At 45.2% G+C, this 22,018-nt stretch overlaps 1 protein-coding gene across 1 annotated transcript in view; it reads right to left on the minus strand.

The window, feature by feature from the left end:
- The window catches only part of GOT2 (glutamic-oxaloacetic transaminase 2), a 167,176-nt gene that overhangs the window by 61,015 nt on the left and 84,143 nt on the right, over window positions 1–22,018 (minus strand). Inside the window, exons 5-6 of the mRNA XM_044081295.1 lie at window positions 11,680–11,841; window positions 6,186–6,290 (exon numbers count right to left, since the gene is read on the minus strand). Of these exons, the coding sequence (XP_043937230.1) occupies window positions 6,186–6,290; window positions 11,680–11,841 (267 nt within the window). The remainder of the gene's footprint in view (window positions 1–6,185; window positions 6,291–11,679; window positions 11,842–22,018) is intronic.

The following is a 22,018-nucleotide window of genomic DNA, read 5'->3' on the forward strand; positions in this document are numbered from 1 at the left end:
TTATCAACCAAGGGAGAAACATAGTAGCTGGGGGGTGGGGAGTCTGCAAACTAAGGGACCTAAACCCACACTCACCATTTCTGGACAGGCCTTTTTGATGAAGCAGGCAGTGCTGTTAAGCATAACATGACAAGCTACTTGACATCATATCATAACATTATGGGCTCATGTGATTGGAAGAAACTTGAGTCAGAGCAGATTCTTTATGATGGTGCAAATCCCCTACTTCTGGATCAAGTCTGGAATTAAAGCTATCCTGCTCTGTCCTCTCAAAATCATCTCCCTCAGCAAGACAGGGGAGCCTTTGTCTACTTCCTTTGCTAGACGAGTTTAATTTTTCACTCTGTTTAGTCTCCAATCCACAATACCTGCTTATACCAGTTTTCTTAAAGCTACCTACTCATAGGTATGTTCTAGACTATCAGTTTGCAGACCATTACATACCTAACAAATCATTCAGCAGCAATGTCTTCCCCATCTTTAGCTTTCCAAAAGGAAGGGATCCCCTGCAGTATTCAGCACACATGAACAGTCAAGTCCCACAAATGTAAACCACTCCACTTCAGTTGCACATTTATCCAGTTAGTTGCTATTTTTGCTGAATTAGACAACTGGAGTGAAATGGAGAAAAAAAATCATAAAGGCCTGCATGCTTTGAAGGATAATCTATCCTTTAGACTAGCCAAATACAGTACTCTCCACCTGCCTCACCATGACCCACAATTCTCTACTTGGTGCAGTTTGTTGTGACAAGAGTATCCTGCAGTCATATGGAAGTTTGGGTTCCCTATTGCTTACTAACCTCACAGGAGGTATCCTATCACTTCTCTTGAGGCAGTATTCAAAGAGCAGGTCCTCAAACTCACCTGAAGCCTAATATTTGCCATGTGCCCAACATTTGTTGCGAGACACTCCCAAACCTTTCTGAAAGCAGTAAGCAGGCAAAGGAACTCACTTATTTCTACCAGAAACTTACTGTCCCATCCCCCCAACTGTTACATAGGTTCATACTAGGCTATCTGCCCAAGGGCATTTATAAGCCTAGCCCATAGTTATGTGGCTTTCGCCATCCCTTTAGTTTGAATAAAAACTATGCCTATCATTTTGCTGTGCCTCTGTCAAGCAGGGACACTGAAGTAATCCCTGGGGTATATCTGCAATCTCCCATCCATTGGTCAAGATTCCTCTTGAACAAGGCCAGAGAGGTGCTCTGCCTCACATGTACCGGGATTTTGTTCCACAGCATAGGGAGTCTCTGGGTGATAAACCTTGACACTGTTATAAATAGAACGTGCTGGAGGGACAGATTCAAGTCTCCCGCCCTTGTGGTTCTGAGGGATCTAGATTTTTTGAGGTGAAGCATATTCATCAAATCTGGGTTTGACATGGCCTTATATGTCAGGCACAGGTCACCTCTGAGCAAGCGGTAGGAGACTGAATAGAGCTGGAGTTTTCAGTCGGGCAGCATAAGACATATTTTTGAGACCCTTTATCCTTTTGGTGAGGAACTTTTGGGGCCTTTCAAGCTGCAGCAGGTGTCTGGTCAGATACATTCGACGGGCATTGTACTCAATCATAGGTCTAATGAGTGATTAGTACAGGGGGACGATGACCTCCCTTGATCTAGATGTGAATCCCTTCATGATCAGGTGGGCAATATAGAAGGTTTTCCTAACTACTTTAGCAACATGAGTGTCAAACGAAAGGCTACAGTCAACCTGGGTCCCCAGATCCCTGATGACTTTCTGTGCTCAGTGGATTGCCACCTATATGGTAGCTAGGGGTAACCTTGTTTTTCCCGAAGGGTATGACTATGCATTTTTTGGCGTTTAACTTCAGGCCATGGCTCTGGCACCAGTTATCCGTTTCTGTGAGGCCCTTCTGGAGGATATCTGTGTCAGATGTGTTTTCGACTATGGCGCCCAGTTTGCAGTCATCTGCAAACTTTGTCAGCCATAACCCTCCTGTGTTTGCTTGTACTTCAGAAAAGTAGATGCCGAACAAGAGTGGACCCAGGACTGAGCCCTGTGGGACACCACTTGTGACAGGCTTTGAGTCTGACATGGCTCCAGCAACTCTGACCCTGTGGGTTCTGTCACTTAGCCAGTTTGCAAGCCAGTTTGCAACCCATCTTGTGATGTATGGGTTTACATTAAAGCTGAGTTTTTCGATGATACCCGAGTGGGGTATTGTGTCGAAGGCCTTTGCCAGGTCGAGGTAGGCTGTATGGACTGCCTTTCCCTCATCAATGGCCTTGGTGACAGTCTCGAAAAAGTCAACCAAGTTTAAGAGGCAGGATCTGCCTTTGACAAAGCCAAACTGGGTTGGATCCAAAGTCTGCAAGTTCCCCATGTCTTTATTTATGAGTTCCATTATGATCCTCTCCATGGCTTTGCAGATAAGGCTTGTCAAGCTAATGGGGCGGTAATTTCCAGGGTCTGTGGAGGCACCGCCCTTATGAAGTGGGACCACAGTCGCCGTGCGCCACTCCTTGGGTACGTATCCTGAGGTGAGGCTAAGATTAAACAGCTGTCCTAACTGTGGGTTTAATTCCTCATTGAGTTCGTGAAGCACACAGCCGGGGACACCATCCGGTCCCATGGATGCTGTGTTTTTTGCCTTAGTGAGGGCAGTTCTCACCTGGGCGTTGGAGATGTTTGGGGGGCTACAATCCTCTGGAATAGATCTCACCTTTTGGGGGAGAAGTTTGCACTGAACCTGTCAGCCAGTATGTTGGCAATGTGTGTAGGTTCAGTAATTTTCACATCATTTTGAACCAATTCTGAGCATATCTGGGAGTTTCCTCCTAGGTTTCTAACACAGCTAAAGGCCTTATGATTCTCTTTAGAGTCCTTGGCAATTTCTCTCTCAAAATTTGCCTTGGATGATTTTATGAGAGCTCTTAGTTTTTTACTTATAATGATCAAAGGTGTCTTACCTTTCAAGGATTTTGCTCTATCTTGTAGCAGCTTCCTCCTTTTGTTGTAGAGTTTGTTTATGGCTGGGGTCCACCAGACTGGACGCTTGCCTTTGGTACAGAGAGTCTTAGTTTTGTTTGGGATTGCCTGATCCATGTAGTCCTGTAGGTGCTGGTAGAAGGCATTTGTAAGTGATTCAGCGGTTTGAGTAATGTTTACCACTGGCTCAGGGGCCTTCAAGGAGACCACACTAGTTTTTAGAAGTGTGAAATCTGCTTTTGAGAAGTTTTTCACTGTGGTCTTTTTTGTTTCAGGTGGGGGCGGGATGAGGACCTCCAGCGAGATTAGTTTATGATCTGATCTCACCAGTGAGGGGTATACTTCCGGTGTTGAACATTTTGATCCCATGTTCGTGATGAGATAAAGTATGTTTTCTCCTCTTGTGGGGATGGTGACTAGTTCCATGGCATTTGAGTTTATGAACTCCAGGAATCTTTGGGTTAGAGTGTTCGGGCTCGAGTAGTGTTCCCAGTCTATATTAGGGTAGTTGAAGTCACCTAGTATGATGGTGTTTGGAGATGCATTTATCCCCTCCAATGTTTTCAGGAAGGCCATGTGAGGTTCCTGAGTTTGAGGGTGGCCTGTAACATGCTACAAATTGCAGAGCAGTCTTGCCTATGGTTAATTGCACCTGGATGGTCTCCAATGCATTGTGCGTTGCCACCAACCTTGAGGTGTGGGTGTCCTTTATGAATATGGACACCCCCCTCCTTTCTTGGTGTTGTCTGGATTTTGGGGCCAGAACGCATGATATGAGGTGAAACCTGTTAGTGCTGGGGTGCTCTCAGGAGCCTTGAACCAGGTTTCTGTCACAGCACAGACATCGATGTTCTCCATATTGAGAAGGGCCTCAAGTGCGTGCATCTTGAGATTGAGACTTCTGGCATTGAGCAGCATTACCCTTAGTTTTTTTCCTTTTTGGTGTTCTAGGGTGGTAGGTTTTAGAATTTGAGCCTTGCCTAAAAAAGGCACTATGGGGGTGGCAAGAGCCTTTGCCAATATCCGGAAGCCCAGGGGTGACAGGTGCAAGCCGTCCCTTGCGAAGCAGCGTGGCTTGTCCAGCATGTCATCCCAGGCAGACAGACATTGGATCCCCTTTGAATGACACCAGAATTTAAGCCAATTATTAAAGCTGATCATCTTATCACTGTATTGTGGCATCATTCTAGGTGAAGGTAGGATACTGCACAAGGTCAGGGTCATACCTGCCTGGGCTACATAATCAGAGAGCTCCTTGATGTCCCTTTTCATGTAGTCCAAGGAGGTACGTCTCAGGTCGTTGACACCAGCGTGGACAATGAGTCGTACTTGTACCTGCTGTTGAGAGACCTGAGTGCTTGCGTTATGTGGCGGATTCTAGCGCCCGACAGGCAGCTTACTGTGACCTTCTCTTTACTCAGTCTGGTGAGCGGGACGTCAGTGTCTGACTATGGAATCACCAATGACAAGTGTGTCTGGCATTTTGTTTGGCCTTAAGGGCTGTGACTGTTTGACACTCTGACTGTGTGGTCTAGGTGTTGCATGTGTTGGGTCGTGAGGTGGTAGTTGTTTGGGTGTCTGCTTTGGTGGCCTCTGCTGTTTTGGTAAATTTTTGATCAGAGCCTCCAGTATGTCTTTGTGTGAGTATGTGTATGATTTGAAGTTGTGATGGTACCATGTGTGACTGGGTATGTATTGTGTGTGGTTACCTTCTCCTCCTGTCTGGTCTTGCCAGTCCTATGTTGAGAGAGCTCAGCCTCCAGTTTGGCCGTATAGTTGCATCTCTCGCATGTATTTGTGTTTTGTGGGAGAGGGAGAGGATTGTCTGTGTACATGAGGCAATTGTAACATTGCCTCAATATTCCCAGGTTCACCAGTTGAGCTGGAGAGGACACTAGCAACTGATCCCTCGACATACTAGAAGTAGTAGATAGAGACTTTCAAAGGACGGGGGAAGTGGGTTTTAGGCTGGTGGGGTACTATCTATAATAAGAGTGCTTTATCAAGGTGCAAGTACTGTAGGAGTAAGTGCTAGGCTTTACAGATAGAGAATAGTCTACTTGGGAATCAAGTAGAGATGAACTTTTCAGTTATAGGATATGCTGGTTAGATCAGCAGTAGGGAAAATTGGAAGAGTGGAATTTAGATGGCCCAAATAGTTTAACCTTGTTTAACCGCCGCTGCTCTTGTGTGCAACAGTGGTAACTCAGCTAAATCAGCTACGTTTAGCGTGTTTTACAGCAGGGGGCTGAAGGGAGCTAGGAATTGGCCCAAAACGACCAATGGACTATTAGTTTCTGGCTGAAACTTCACCAAATCAGACAAAAAGGCCGCTCAGTGCTTCCCACTCCCACTGGGGAGCAAAGAAACTTCCCTCCTTCCTAATAAGGCAATGGATCAGTAACGGGAACTAAAAACAAAGCCCAGGGATCATCAACTCTGAAACTGGACTACTCTAGTTCAGTAAGGCGGGAAAACAAGAGATTTTTTTTGTTTATTACAGAGACAAGGAAAAAAACAGACAGTAAATGCTATAAATGCTGTAAATCGGCTAGCGCACTTTAGTGTGTAGCCTACAGAAACAATTTGCAACAATTAGTAACTTAAAGTGCAATAAACAGTGTAAAATGCAGAAATCACTTAAAGTAGCAGTAAAACATGCGAAATGCAGTCGCTAGCTTAAATAACAGTGGGAAAGCCACAAAAAATACTTATATCTGGTAGAAAGTCAAGTTGCTAGTTGTTGGTAGGTAACAGGAGTCAAACCACCAGGTAGCCCTACTTATGTAACTTACAGCAACCAACATTTAGTTTACACTCTTGTATGCATTGGTGAACTTCATAGGTGAAGACTGCCTACATATCAGGTCATCTACTCATTCACAAAGTAGATGACCATTGTTTGTGCTTTGTTGCTCAGCTTCCTGCAGCTTACTTTAACAGTTATGCAAGTAAGGTAAGCCTCAACAGCTGTGAATCTGGTGTAATAGGAGATGGAAATTGGAGCAATTTTAAAATTCAATGTTGTACACAGTCAGGTCTAACAGGAGACTGAATTTTAAAATGGCTCTAATGAATTTCACTGTACACTATGTACTTCAAATATACAGTGGTTAAGAGACAGTAATACTAAATTTAGACTAGTTTAAAAACCAATAAGACATCACATCCTCCAGTCTATTTCACAAGAGAGAAACAAGTTAGTGCACTGTACTCCAAAACTCTTACCTTAACTACTGCAGCAATCTCCTTCCACTGTTCAGGCCTAGGATCTACACCAGTGGGGTTATGTGCACAGGCATGGAAAAGGATAATGGACTGTTCTGGAATTTTCTGAAAACAAACAGAAGTGGTTAGTTCTTGGAAATAGATTAAAGGTTACCTATCTGGAGTGGATACATTTAGCATGAAGACTTCTACAATAAATTTATACATAAAGAACCTGTACAGTTTGCTGACTGAAGAGTTTGGTGCAGAGTAGGTCCACAAAAAATCATGGGGAACAGGGGCTAAACTAATAGAAATTAGACACAAAAGGCCATAGCCACAAAGTCACAAAACATTAACTAAAGATACTTGCTAGGAAAAAACCTCACAAGTGAGGAACATACCAATTTATTAATAACAGATATGCAAATGTGATTAACCAATTCCTAATATACGATGCACGCACTCGAGGCCCTTCTCAGTATGGAGAACATCGAGGTCTGTGCTGTAACTGAAACCTGGTTCAAGGCTCCTGAGAGCACCCCGGCACTATTAGGTTTTACCTCATATCATGCGTTCCGGCCCCAAAACCCGGACCACACCACAAAAGGAGGGGGTGTATCCATATTCATAAAGGATACCCACACCTCCAGGTTGGTGGCAACGCATAGCTTGGAAACCATCCAGGTGCAACTAACCATAGGCAAAACTGCTCTACAAATTGTAGCATGCTACAGGCCACCCTCTCAAACTCAGGAACCCCACACAGCCTTCCTGAAGACACTGGAGGGTATAAATGTATCTCCAAACACCATCATATTGGGTGACTTCAACTACCCGAATATAGACTGGGAACATTACTCAAGCCCTAAACTTTCTAGCCCAACGGTTCCTGGAGTTCATAAATTCAAATGCCATGGAACAGCTAGTCACTGTTCCCACGAGAGGAGAAAATATACTAGATCTCATTGTCACAAACATGGGGACAAAATGCTCCACACCGGAAGTATATCCCTCATTGGTGAGATCTGATCAAACTAATCTCACTGGAAATCCACATCCCGCCCCCACCCCAAACAAAAGACCATAGTGAAGAACTTCTCTAAAGCAAACTTCACACTACAAGACTGGTGTGGTATCCTTCAAGGCCCCTGAGCCAGTGGAAACCACAACCCAAGCTGCGGAAGCCCTTACAAATGCCTTCTATGAACACCTCCAGGACTGCATGGATCAGGCAATCCCAAATAAAACCAAGACTCTTTCCACAAAGGGCAAACGTCCAGTCTGGTGAACCCCAGCCATTAAACTTTACAATAAGAGGAGAAAGCTATTACATGATAGAACAAAATCCATAAAGGGGAAGTCACCTCTGATCATTATTAGTAAAAAAATACGAGCACTCATAAAATCAACTAAGGCCAATTTTGAGAGAAAAATTGCCATGGATTCAAAGGACAATCATAAGGCCTTTTTCAGCTATGTTAGGAACCTGGGTGGAAACTCCCAGATATGCTCAGAATTAGTCCAAAATGATACAAAAATCACTGAACCCACAGACATTGCCAACATAGTGGCAGACAGGTTCAGTGCAAACTTCACCCCCTCTCCCGCCTAAAGGAGAGATAACTATCCCAGCCGAGTGTAGCCTCCCGGACATCTCAAATGCGCAGGTGAAAGCTGCTCTCTCTAAAGCTAAAAACACAGCATCAATGGGACCGGATGGTGTCCCTGGCTGTGTGCTACACGAGCTAAATGAGGAATTAAACCCGCACATAAGGCAGCTGTTTAATCTCAGCCTTACCACAGGATACGTGCCCAAGGAGTGGCGTACGGCAACTGTTGTCCCACTCCACAAAGGCGGCGCCTCTACGGACCCTGGTAATTACCGCCCCATAAGCTTAACAAGTCTAGTCTGCAAAGCTATGGAGAGGATCATAATGGAGCTCAAACAAAGATATAGGGGACTTGCAGACATTGGACCCGACCCAGTTTGGCTTTGTCAAGGGAAGATCATGCCTTTTGAACTTGGTAGACTTCGAAACAGTCACCAAGGCCATTGATGAGGGAAAGGCAGTCCATACAGCCTACCTTGACCTTGCAAAGGCCTTCGACACAATACCCCACTCTGGTATTGTAGAAAAACTTACCAGCTTAAATGTAAACCCATATGTCACAAGATGGGTTGCAAACTGGCTTAAGGACAGAACCCACAGGGTTAGAGTTGCTGGCGCTGTCAGACTCCAAGACGGTCACAAGTGGTGTCCCCACAGGGCTCGGTCCTTGGCCCCCTATTGTTTGGCATCTACTTCTCAGAAGTACAGGCCAACATAGGAGGACTTTGGCTGACAAAGTTTGCAGACGACTGCAAACTGGGCGCCATAGTGGAAAGTGCATCAGACACGGATATCCTTCAAAGGGACTCATGGAAACAGATAGCTGGTGCCAGAGCCATGGCCTGAAGTTAAATGCAAAAAAATGTATAGTCACACCCTTCGGAAAAAACAAGGTAACCCCAAGCTACCATATAGGTGGCAATCCACTAAGCACAGAAGAGGTTCAGGGACCTGGGGACCCAGGTTGACAGTGGCCTTTCTTTTGACACTCACATTGCTAAAGTGGTTAGAAAGACCTTCTACATTGCCCACCTGATCATGAAGGGATTCACATCCAGATCTAGTGAGGTTATTGTTCCCCTGTACTCTTCACTTATCAGACCAATGATAGAGTACAATGCCCCATTCGGGATGTATCTCACCCGACATCTGCAGCAATTGGAGAGACCCCAAAAGTTTCTCACCAAAAGGATAAAGGGACTCCAAAATCTGTCATATGCTGCCAGATTGAAGAAACTCCAGCTCTATTCAGTCGCATACCGTCTGCTCAGAGGTGACATGTGCCTGACATACAAGGCCATGTCCAACCCGGAATTAATGGACATGCTCCACCTCAAAAATCCAAATCCACCAAAACCACTAGAGCAAGCGACTTAAACCTTAGCACGGATATAAATAGGACGTGCTGGAGGGATAGATTTATCACTCAGAGACTCCCTATGCTGTGGAATAAAATCCCGGTCCATGTGAGGCAGAGCACCTCGCTGACTCTGTTCAAGAGAAATCTAGACCTGTGGATGGGAGATCGTAGGTTTACCCCGGGAATCATCTCTGTGTCACTGCTGGACAGAGGCACAACAAACTAATGGGCACAGTATTTTTTCATATAAGGGGTGGCGTAAGCCACAAAAATTTGGGCTAGGCTTATAAATGCCTTAGGGCAGATAGCCTAGTATAAACCTATGAACCTATGAACCTATTAAACATCCAAGACAGTACTTGGAAAGGCAGTGCTATAGACAGCAAAGTTCTAGCCATGTCACCAAAGGGCATTGGCCAAGGACTAACCAGTCAAAGTGTAAAAACATTGCTTTTGTTGGCAATGTTAACAATGACAGAAGACTGTCAACACGTCACAAGTGTGGTTTAGTTGTTTTGGTTGCTTTACTTTAAGAGGGTAAACATTTTCTTCAGTCATCTTTTCGCAGAGTTTGTGCAGACTTGGAGCAAATATACACAGACCAGGGGATGGAAGCAGAGCCCCCAGCAAGAGCACAAGCGGCTTGCTCCAAGCAAAAAAGGTTATATGGCGATACTACTTTGCTAAAACATTTATTCAGGCAACGGTCAGTGTTAATATCTTAGCATAGAGATGCACTTAAACAGGAACTGCCCATGGAGAAACACCTCAGGTGATGGACTAGGCAAGTGGGAACAGCCTATGGGGAAAAAACTGCATAGGACTGGGGGTATTACTCTATGTAAAATACCAGTGGAATTTAAGACACTCAAAAAAGGCATGCCAAAAAAAGGTGATGCACAAGTGTTCCAAAAAGGTGATGCACAAGTGTTCAAGGCATGATTACAACAATCATGTTATTTTCCTGTTTTAACCAATTCCTAATATACGATCATATCCCAAAAACATTCCCACTGACTAGTTAACCAAAGAGGGAGGCCTCCAGGCTTCCTTGAATTTGCTCAAGTAGATTAGGGATAGCAACATTTATTCTTGTGGACCTTACTAGGTTAGGAATTTTAGCAGGCTGTTACAACTGGAGGGCAAAGCCATTTGGTTGAGGACAATTTTTTGGCCTAAAGGGCAGCCATATAATTAGACATTGAAGGTCCTAGATGACAAAACTCAGATGCCCCTGGTCAGGTTGCACAAAGAAAATGCAGAGATGCCATACCAGAAATCCCACTTTCTGCATTGGACAACTTCATATTCATTTAAAAAGATACAATCCAACTACATCTTTCCAACCAAATTCTGGGCACTTCCATCCTTTCAGGGACAAGCTAAGACCTGCCCTTCAAGTAGTTCATGTACCAAGTATCCTCCCCCCAATCCTCTTCTGAAGATCCTACAGCCTCTGCCACAAAGCTCCTGAAGCCAAACCATTGCCCCCATACTGAACTTCAGTCACTCCAGTTCAGTATCAGTCGGTCCTGCTTTAATACCGCTCCTCAGATATTTCATTTTCACATTTGTAAATGTTATTCAAGCAAACCAGACACCAAGCTGCTCGAATCCCAGTATAACTTGCTGAGAAAAAGCAGTGGGATGACATGCTTACGAGTTTCTATACCCAGGGACACAGAAAACATGCAACAGCTTTTATGTGGGGCAAATTAAGCAATTCACACCCATTGTTTGCTCAAACCACACCATTTTTAAACCTATTCCAAAAGTTTAAACACAAGACTTTAAGACATGTTCCTAGTTATGCAAATGGGCAAAAAAGGTTCTCATTACCTTAAGCATTCACATCAAATGTTTTGTTCTTTACATATGCAGATTGCACAGAAGAGAATGGCAAAATTAACCACTAAACCATTTATACTCCAAACATTTTAGTGCCATATAGCTGTAAGAGCAACACAAGTCAGGTTTAATTGAAATCTCAACCTGAATCTGTGCAAAAGTTAAAATATTAAAAGTACTGAACTAGTGTCATCACAGCTCTGCCTCTCATCTTGGTATGGAGCATACCTGTGGTCTAAATACATTCACGTTGGCAGCTGGGTACTTCATTATAGTTTTTCCTGAAAAATGAGAATGTCAACAAGCAAAAATGGTAGCTAATTTCTGAACCATACACTGTTTTAGAATGGAGCACATCTGATTTAGTTGTCTGCCCTACCCCAGATTTGTTTTAAGTTCTGGATGTACAGCTGAACAAAAGAATTTCCCCTTCAGTCTGTACATAAATTTGCCGTTGCATGTTTATAACCAGACAATGAACTCACCAAATTTGATATTACTAGAATTCTGATTGGCACTATTTTAAAGCCCAGTTAGCAATGCATGCTTAAATTGTACCATGTACTGAAAAAAAAACACAGCACAGAATACCCTTCAGATTTGGTACCCCCCCCATGTTGCATAAATGAAGCAAACATGCATGCTCACAGATCCAGAAGTAAAATTACTACAATGACATTTACTTTGTACTTACAGAAATGTCATCCAGAGCACCTGCGAAATCGAAACCACAAGTGCTGGGATCATAGTAACGGTATGCCTTCAGCGCCAGTCCAGCATCTCTAAAGATAGGGGTGTGGTTGCCCCAAGAAGGCTTTGGAAGGTAAACATCCTGGCTGTATTTATAAAATCTTTGCTGTGTTAAAACAAAAGGAGAAAAATTACTTTTCTTCTGGGAAAAGGATCACAGAATTAGAAGAATGAACTTATTCATCCAGAAAAGACAAGCATTAAGGTCGGCAAAGCATACCATAAAGATCCTGGACCATATATAAAAGTTATATAGTTTTAGTGGCTTTGTGTCATTAGCCAGTACCCAGTACCTACTGATTCCTGTTCATCTAGAGTACCATTTTCCTAGGTGATCTAAATTATCCAAGTATAGACTGGGAAACCAACACTACCACTAGTACACAAGCACAGATTCCTGGACTTTGTTCAGTGCTATTGACAAGAGTACCCACTAGGGGGAACATCTTGACGTTATCCTCACTGAGGGAATCTTGCACCATCCCTTGCATAACTTAACCCCTAGAAGGTTGGTCCGACCAAAAAGCAGTATTCAAAATAGAGGAGATGCCCTTTCCACACAAAGGACCTTTAGAAATTTCTCCAAGATAAACTACCTACTCCTAAATATATTGGCAAGCTTCAAATCCCTACCACTCAGTTAACTGCAGAAAAATGGGGTAAACAAGCACACCACCTGAAACAGCTGCACAGATGCAGCTGTATCTTGTAGAAACAAGTGGAAAGCAAGTCCCAGAAACAAAACCCCACGGTGGGACAATAAACTTGGGAATTTTGACCCAAAGAAAACTCCCAGAATGAGAGTCAATGAAATAAAATTAACTCAGGAGTGTAAACATCCAGAGCAAAGTTTGAGGCCAAACAGCCACCCAAGCCAAAGACAATCAAGGCTTTACTTCTGTTTGCATGCGTTTGCACTCAAACACAATGCAGGAATGTGCCAAGCTGAGAATGAGGTTGCCTACAATGAAGCTGAAAATATAACAAACCTAATTGCGGATAAATATAGCTTTAACTTTACCCCTCTTTTTCCTCAGTCTAACCCACAAGACTACCTGAAACGGACTTGCCCCCAGATATCACAAGAGTGCCATGGGGTTGGTTTGGAATAATGGTTAAGATTTTAACATCAGACAAAGTACTGGTTCGATTCTGACCTTGCATTACTGGCCAGGCGTAAAATGGTCATTAAGGGCAGTTAGCCTAGTATTCACCTATGAAACTACAAAAGCTAAAAAATAAATCAATGGGTCTTAACAATACCCTTGTATGAATTTTTAAAGCACAATTTAGCCACCCTCAACATTGTTAACCTATGCCTCCATACAGATTTTGTATAAAGTGAATGGAGAATAGAAATGGTCATTCCCCTGCATAAAGCACCTATCAGACCCACAAGTTAGATAAGCCTCAATATGCAAAGCCAGGACTCCTCATGGAACTAAGGACATAGGGTACCTCAAAACACTGGACCAGTTTGGATTCAAGGGCAGGTCATGCTTAGTCAACCTGGTGGACTTTGAAAAGGTCAAAGCAATAGCTGAAGGTAAAATTGTATATACAGCACACCAACCTGGCCAAGGCTTTTTATACAAGCATCCACTCAGGAAGGGTAGAAAAGCAAAATAAACCCGTTACATCACCCAGTGGATTGCTCAGACAGGACACAGATCAAAATAAGGGAGGTTATGTCCAGAGACCCGTCACCAGTGTAGTCCAGTGTTCAGTGCCAGGACCTGTTTTCCATTAATTTCTAATGTAAAAGCAAACACCAAAGGGCTCTGGCTGACCGACTGGTTTCAACTTGCAGTCATCTGTCATCTGTAGTCAATGAATCCCCGAAGGAGGTGGGCATCCAACAAAAAAGTTGATCCCAAACTGGTGGCAAAATCATGGGCAAACTAAATCCCCAAGGCTAGTGATGTATTTGGCCAGGGAACTACCACATGGTTTGAGAAAGAATAGTTGTATAAAATCTTACTATAACCATAGCTGTCCTTCACTGCTGCAGTACTCATAACAAAAAAGTCTCCTGACAGAAAGCAACCAGACGTCAGTATACAATTCTTGTACTCAAGGGTACACTATCGCATGTAGGCTGCAGTCAGCTGTATGCCATAAAGCAACATATGCACATAACCTCAGAACTGAATGCCAGACTGAGTTGTATGGTCAGTACATCCAAGCAAAACAGACCGGGGGGTAGAATACTGCAGCATGGCTTTTGCTAATCTAGCTCTGGATCTGGAGATGCCATCCAGTTTGAAATGTTTGGTAAAGGTAAACAGAAGACCAGGTGGCTGCTTCAAGGATAGCATGGTTATCCAAGCCCTTGAAGACTACCTTAGAGGAAGCCACAGGTGGAGAGGCTTTCCATGGAACAAGTAACAATGGGAAATAGTCTTTGAAATAGGTAAACCCAGAGGCCTGGAACAAGTAACAATGGGAAATAGTCTTTGAAAATAGGTAAACCCAGAGGCCTGGGGTGAAAGTTAAACAGCTCATCAGTTTTCCCAGATAGACAGCTTGGCTTTAGGTCTTGTCCAGATTAAATCTATATACATTTAAGGAATGCAGTGCCTCCTCACCGTGGTTTTGGGGAGAAAAGGAAAGGTGGGTAATTGAATGGACTGGTTAAGGGATACCTCATTAACCACTTCTGGCATAAAAGCGTTTGCTCTCAAGGATACCCTGTTCTTATGAAAGGCCAAGGTGGTTGGGTGTGGTGTGTGGTAGCAGGTCTGACACCCTTCTAGCCAAAAATAAAGGCCACTAAAACAGTTTTGCAAGAATGTTTTAGGGAGGTAGAAGATGTGGGCTCAAAATGGAGCCCGGGTCAATTAAAAAAAAAAAAATTATATAAATATTAAAGGTCCCAAGGAGGAACAGGTTTCCTGGGAGGCCAAATGTGAAGGATGCCCTTAAGAAATTGTTCCACCTCAAATCTACATGGTAGAGGGTGAGAAAAGCAAAAAACTGCAGACATAAGCCATGCCAGCAGAAAACAATTCACACAAGAGACAAAACCACTGGGATTCCCACTGTCAGTGGCTCTTGGTTCTTCAACATAGTGAAAATCTTATTTGGAAATGTAAGATTTCCTAGTACTGGTTTTCTGGCCTCCTGCAAAACCCTGAGCACATCCTTGGAAAATAGGTGTTTGAAGGAATTAAAATTCTAATCACCCACAGCATCAGCTGCTGTGTTGACAGGTGTGGATATCAGGGATGCTTTGTTGTGTGAAGGTCCACTCTCTGGGTTAACTTGCCGTGATGGCCCTAGGCTAACTGCAGAAGGGGGAAACCAGTGCTGTCTTGGCCAAAAGGGATTCAGCAGCAAGATTTGGTTGGTCCTATAGAATCTTTAACAGATCCCTTAAGAGGAAGGGGAGGGAATGCATACAGCATCTTCCAAGCAAAGAAGTGTCTACTTTCTAAACCAGAGGAGTTGGGATCAGCACATTTTGGAAATTATCTGTTTGGGTGGGGGGTCAAATCTATTTGAGGAATACCCCATTGGTTGATTATGTCCAGGAACACATCCATGTGAAGCAGCCATTCATGGGACTGGGTCAAGGATTTGCTCAGAGAGTCACAAGGTTCCATCTGGAGGGAAAGTACACTGCCAGAACATAGCCATGTGGTACTGGGCAAGAAATTCCCATACCAGAAGAACCAACCTGCAAAGATAAAATCTGCCCCCCCTGCTTGTTCACATACCAGGACTGTCAAGTTTGAACAGTTTGAGAGGGCCTGGGCAAAGAGTGTGAAATGCTTGTAGAGCTAGGAGCAGCACTCGCATTTCTGATCTTGATGAGTTCCGTTTTCTGGGAGGGATACCAAACTCCCTGAACTGTACCAGCTACCAAAGGCCACCCCCAGCCTACGGCTGATGCATCTGTTAAGTTCTAGGACTGGGGTGAGAAGGTGCCGAGCTAGCCATTTAGGGTCATCTGTTGGATCCACCAGAGCAGTTCCCTCTTTAGAGAAGGGAGGAGGGAGACTGTACTCTAGTGGAAGAGAATACTAGGTCCACATAAATCTGAGGAACCACTCAATTTCCACATGTGGAGTTTTGCCACTGGCACCATGGGAATGGTTGAAACCATGAATCCCAGCACCCTGAGGAACTCCACGGCCATGATGCGAATCAAGAGAAGGGAGTGAAAGAACCAAAGGTCCTGCATCTTTGGAAGTGACTTGTCTGGATTAGACAACCCAGGAAAATATTGTTTTGTGAAGGTTAGGACTGATGTCATGGAGTTGGCGAATCCCAGTTTCCCTAGAAGAAAAATGGTGGTCTCCAGATTTTGGAGTAAAATGCAAGTTGGTACCTGTAAGAGCAGGTCATCCAGGTATGGATGAATTAGGATACCCAAAAACTTGCAATGTGCAATCACTGGAGCCACGCATTTTGTTCATAGGTTCATACTAGGCAATCTGCCCTAGGGCATTTATAAGCCTAGCCAGAATGTGTTTGGCTTGCCACCCATTTTAAACTTATTTTGCTATGCTCTTTTTCGAGGTTAGTATACTGTGCCTCTGTCTAACAGAGACACAGAAGTGATACCCGGGGTAAACCTACAATCTCCCATCCACTCAAGATTCCTCTTGGAGTCGATAAGGGACTCTGCCTAACCTGGACTGGGATTTTATTCCAGAGTGAAGGGAGCCTCTGGGTTATGAATCTGTCCCTCCAGCATGTCCTATTTCAGTGCTGAGGTTCAAGTCGAGCATGTAGCTAGATGGGATTTGGATTGGAGGTGCAGCATGTTCATTAATTCCGGGTTGGACATGGCTTTATAAGTCAGGCACAGATCGCCTCTTAACAGGCGGCATGCCACTGAGTAGAGCTGGAGTTTCTGTAACCGGGCAGCATATGGCAACTGTTTGAGCCCTTTGATCTTCTTCGCGAGGTACTTTTGGGGTCTTTCCAGTTGCTGCAGGTGTCTGGTAAGGTACAACCCAAAAGGGGCATTGTACTCAATTATGGGCCTGATGAGGGATGAGCAAAGAGGCACGATGACCTCCCCTGATCTAGATGCGAATCCCTTCATGATTAGGTGGGCTATACAAAATGTTTTTCTAGCCACTTTGGCCACGTGGTTGTCAAATGAGAGATTGCTATCAACTTGGGTCCCCAGGTCCCCCAATTACTTACTTAATGGATTACCACCTACGTGGTAATTTGTGGGCACTTTGTTTTTGCCAAAGGGGATGACTATACACTTTTTGGCATTTAGCTTAAGGCCATGGCTCTGGCACCAGTTGTCTGTTTCTATGAGGCCCTTTTGGAGGATGCTTGTCGGCTGGAGAGTATTATGGCGCCCAGTTTGCAGTCACCTGTGAACTTTTGTCAGCCACAGTCCTTCCGTGTTGGCCTGTACCTCAGAAATATATACCGAACGAGAGGTCTCCCAGGACTGAGCCTTGTGGGACACCACTTGTAACTTGTTTGGAGTCAGACATGGCTCCAGCAATTCTAACCATGTGGGTTCTGTCCTTGAGCCAGTTTGCAATCCATCTAGTGACATAGGGGTTTATATTTAAGCTGGTGAGCTCATCTATAATGCCCGAGTGGGGTATTGTATCGAAGGCTTTTGCGAGGTCCAGGTAAGCTGTGTAGACCACCTTCCCCTCATCAATGGCCTTTGTGACTGTTTCAAAGAAGCCAGATTTAAGAGGCAGGATCTGCCCTTAAAGCCGAACTGGGTAGGATCCAGTGTCTGTAGGTCCCCAATATCTTTATGAGGTCCATGATGATCCTTTCCATAACTTTGCAGACCAAGCTAGTCAGGCTTATAGGGAGATGTTTCCAGGATCCGTTGAGGCACCACCTTTATGGAGAGGGACCACTGTTGCTGTACGCCACTTTTTGGGCACATATCCTGTAGTAAGGCCGAGACTGAACAGTAGTTTTATGTTTGTGTTTAGCTCTTCCTGGAGTTCATGTAGGACGCAGCCCGGGACACACTCTGGTCTCATTGATGTTTTTGGTTTGGAGAGGGCGGCTCTTACCTGAGCATCTGAGATGTCAGGGGGCAGCACTCTGCTGGGATAGATATTTGCCCTTTTGGGTGGGAAGGGGGGGGGGGGGAGAAGTTTGCACTGAACCTGTCAGCTAGGATGTTGGCAATGTCTGTGGGTTCGGTGCATTTTGTCATTTTGGACCAATTCTGACCATATCTGGGAATTACCACCCAGGTTCCCAACAACTAAAGAAAGCCTTGTGATTATCCTTAGTGTCCTGTGCAATTTTTCTCTCGAAGCTGGCCTTACACAATTTTATGAGTGCCCGTAGTTTTTTGCCAATACTGATCAGTGATGCCTTCCCTTTTTGGGATTTTGCTCCATCATTTAGTAGCTTCGTCCTATTGTATAGTTTGTTTATGGCTGGGGTCCACCAGACAGGACATCTGCCTTTGGAGGATTGGGTCTTGGTTTTGTTTGGGATTGCATGATCCATGCATTCCTGAAGGTGTTCATAGAATGCATTTATAAAGGATTATGCGGTCTGGGCCGTATTTTCCACAGGCCTGGGGGCTTTGAAGGATTCCCTCAGTTTTGAGGAGTGTGAAATTTGCTTGAGAAGTTTTTCACTATGGTTTTCTGGGCAGGGAGTGGGGTCAGGATGTGAATATCCAGTGAGATTAGTTTATGGTCTGATCTTACCAGTGAGGGATACACTTCTGATCTGGAGCATAGAGTCCCCATGCTGGTGATGATCAGGTCCAGTATGTTTTCCCCTCTTGTGGGAGTGGTAACAAGTTGTTCCATAGCATTTGAGTTTATAAATTCTAGGAACCTTTGGGCTTAGGTGTTGGAGCTAGAGTAATGCTCCCAGTCTATGTTTGGGTAGTTGAAGTCACCAATATAATGGTGTTTGGAGAGACCTTCATATTTTCCAGTGTTCTCAGGAAGGCCGAGTGGGGTTCCTGGGTTTGGGAGGGTGGTCTGTAGCAGGCTATAAACTGGAAGGCAGTTTTACCCAGTGTTTGCACATGGATAGTCTCTGATGCTTCGTGCTTTGCCAGCAACCTGGAGGTGTGGGTATCTGAACAGATACTCCCCTCCTTTTGTGGTTCGGTCCAAGTTTTGGGGCCGAAAAGCATGGTATGAGGTATAACCTGGTAGTGCTGGGGTGCTCTCAGGAGCCCTGAACCAGGTTTCTGTTACTGCACAGATATCGATGTTCTCCATGCTAAGGAGAGTTTCGAGTGCGTGCATCTTGAGGTTTAGACTTCTGGCATTGAGTAGCATTACTCAGTTTCTTATCCCTTGGGATACCTATGGAGGTGGGTTTGAACCCCCTTGGTGCTGTAGAAAGTCCAAAGGGCAAGGCAGGAATTGAAAATGCCAGGAACCCACAGAAAAACATAAGTGTTTCCTGAACATGGGCTGAATGGGAAGGTAAGCATTTTGTATCTATCCCTGTGAAATAATAACGAATAGAGTTTGGAGTGTCAACATTCTAAAGGAAGGAAGCCCCCCGGCAGGGGGTTGAGCGAAAAAACTTACAGCATTTCACATTGGAAAGAGATACAAAGATCACAGCAAGGACGACCCCACTCTAGAAAGATCTGTTCTGCTACTGAAGGGTTCAGAGACCACTTGCAAGGCATCAGGATAGATCTGCTGAGCCTGTCTGCTGGAAGGTTGGACCGTCCAGGAATGTGTTGCCACCAGAAAGTGGTGGGTGGAGATCGCCCACACTCATGGCTTCGACAGTGGACAAGATCTGGTTCCCCCTTGTTTGTTGATATACCAGACCACTGACAGTCTGGTCTGAATTGACATCCGAGGAAGACAACGCAAGGAGAACTGCTCATCTCTAGAACACTGGATGCGCAGAAATGTCTTGGAAGGGGGACCACATGCCTTGGATGGTCCTACCTGAGCAATGCCCCCTCAACCCCAATAGGGAGTTGTCCATGGTCTTGGGAAAGGCAGGTTGGAATGGATGTCCCTTGAGGGGATCTGTAGACTAAATCCACCACCAAAGGGAGTCCCTGCACACTAGAGAGATGCTCACCAGAAAGGACAAGGGGAGATCCAACAGGGACCACTGAATTGCAGGCATCCACTGCAACACTCATGAAGGCGTGCCACTGGAAGAATATAGATTGTGACCGCAACTGACTCCAATGCTACTGCCTCTGCTGTCGGTAAGTGGGTCTGAAGAATGTGTAAGTATAGCCTCGTACTGTGTATCATGTCTAACTTGAGGAACAAAACTTGCTTGTAATGTGTCCAGCCGTGCCCTAATGAAATCCAAAACCTGAACTGGGAGTAGAGCAGATTTTGATAGTGATGCCCAATTTGTTGGCTAGCCAATAGAAGGAGTCCCTGGCTTAAAGTAGATTCTCTGAAGGGGCAGTAAAGAGCCAGTTGTCCAGATATGGAAAGACCCGAATACCTGAAGCCTCAGGTGAGCTGCTACTACTGCAATTACCTTGGTGAACACCTGGGGGGCTGTCATGAGACCAAAGGGAAGTGCTTGAAATTTACAATGATTGGCTCCCAGCTGGAAGTGAAGGAACCTCCAGGAGCACCTGATGGAATGCACCCTGGGGGGGGGGCACATACACGAGAGCGCACATCCAGTCTTTGGCTTGCAGATAAAATTCTAGATGGATATCCTGCCCAGTCTGTTAGACAAGTTCAATCTGGACAGATGCAAGACTGGTCCGAGGTATCCAGTCTTTCAGCACTAAAAGAACCTGGAATAAACTCCAGACCCAGGCTGGTCTAGGGGGACCAGTTGGATTTTCTTAGCAGTGAATCTATTTGTACTGCTGCAGCCTCCCACTGCACAGGTGGGACCATCCAGGATAGCTTTGTTGGATGGGGGAGGTTCCTGGAACTGAACGGAATACCCTCTGGATATGATGCTCAACAACCATTAATCTGTTATGGACTCCCATGCTAGAAGGTGTAGTGACAAGCTACCCCAGACTGACTCCAAAGAAGAGCAGAGCAGTCAGGCAACCCCTCAGGGCTGCTGCCCAGGTTTATCAGAGAAGGGTTCTTGGGACCTGAAATAATGACCCCCCTTCTGCCTCTAGGGTGGTATCAAATTCCACTCTGCCTCTGGGGAATGGCAGCCCTGACCGTTCTGGGAAAATGCCAGAGACTTGTGGAACCAATTATTTGGGCCTCGCTGGTTCCTGGAAAAGGACCTTTGAGGCAGAAAGAACTGGATTCCAACAGCAGACACTCCTCCCATCCTTCTTGCTCTGGACTAAAGTCAGTCTTCCTGAAAAGGGAAGCACCATTGTAAGGGGCATTGGTAATGACTTTAAGGGCTCTGTAAATTGAAATAAGAGGAGCCAGGCATAATGCCTGTCCCTGCTGTCAAGTGTGGCTCCCTCTGTGGCATGGGACAGCAAACACAGATGTATTTGCTACTGCTTTTAGGGTGGCCATTCCTGCAAATGTCTCCCTGCCCTCTGTAGGCATGGACCCCAGGGTCTACTACATGATTTCCTTAAGATCTCTTTTGAGTCAAAACATGCGCCATGTAGTTCAGCACCCTCAGAGAAAGTTGCTGAAGCATAAACTCTTCCTAAATTGATCACTCTTGACTGTCAGGAGGGTGGACTGTGGAGCTCTCCTGAGCAAGCTCCTTCTTGGCAACCACCATAGCATCTACAGAGGACCCCTTGTGCCAATGAAGCTGGTCAGCAGGGGGACTCAAACCTTATCTGGCCGCTTGGGGATTGGCTCTGTCTGGCTCCTTCCAAGCCCTAGATGTTATTAGCTCTACAAGTGGGTCAGCAGAAGGCGACACCCAAGAGGTAGATGGGCCTGTGCTGAAGCCTCAAGAAACAGACTAGTCACCCCCAGGAGCATGAGGTCCCCAAAAGGAGACAATGAGGGAGGGTGACCTTGGGGAGCCTTTCCCTTCATCCAAATCTGTGTCCTCTGAGGGACTAGAGTCCAAGTGTCTCCTTTTACCACATATGCTTGCAGGAGGGCCTCCTCAGGACCGTCTGGGGAGGCCTTGCAAACAGGCTGTTCTGAAGGTGGAACTACCTGGGGCATTATGGGCACAGGCTGTCCCAGAGAGGGACAGATGGCCAGAACCACACAGAGCCAGGGGGGTCTGGATGGATTCAGAGGATGAGACAGTCTGAGGTCTCGACTCAGCAAGAGCCTTCTCCACCACATCAAAAGCAGAGGGGAAATGTGTCTCCTGGGCAGAAAATGTGGAAGTCACTCCCCCCTTGCCCCAACAGGGGAGTTGGAGCAGAGACGCAGAAGAGGGACGCTTCCTCTCAGGAA

The sequence above is a fragment of the Protopterus annectens genome, chromosome 8.part0 (assembly GCF_019279795.1).
Source record: "Protopterus annectens isolate FY-2018-M chromosome 8.part0, PAN1.0, whole genome shotgun sequence".
NCBI lineage: Eukaryota > Metazoa > Chordata > Ceratodontiformes > Protopteridae > Protopterus > Protopterus annectens.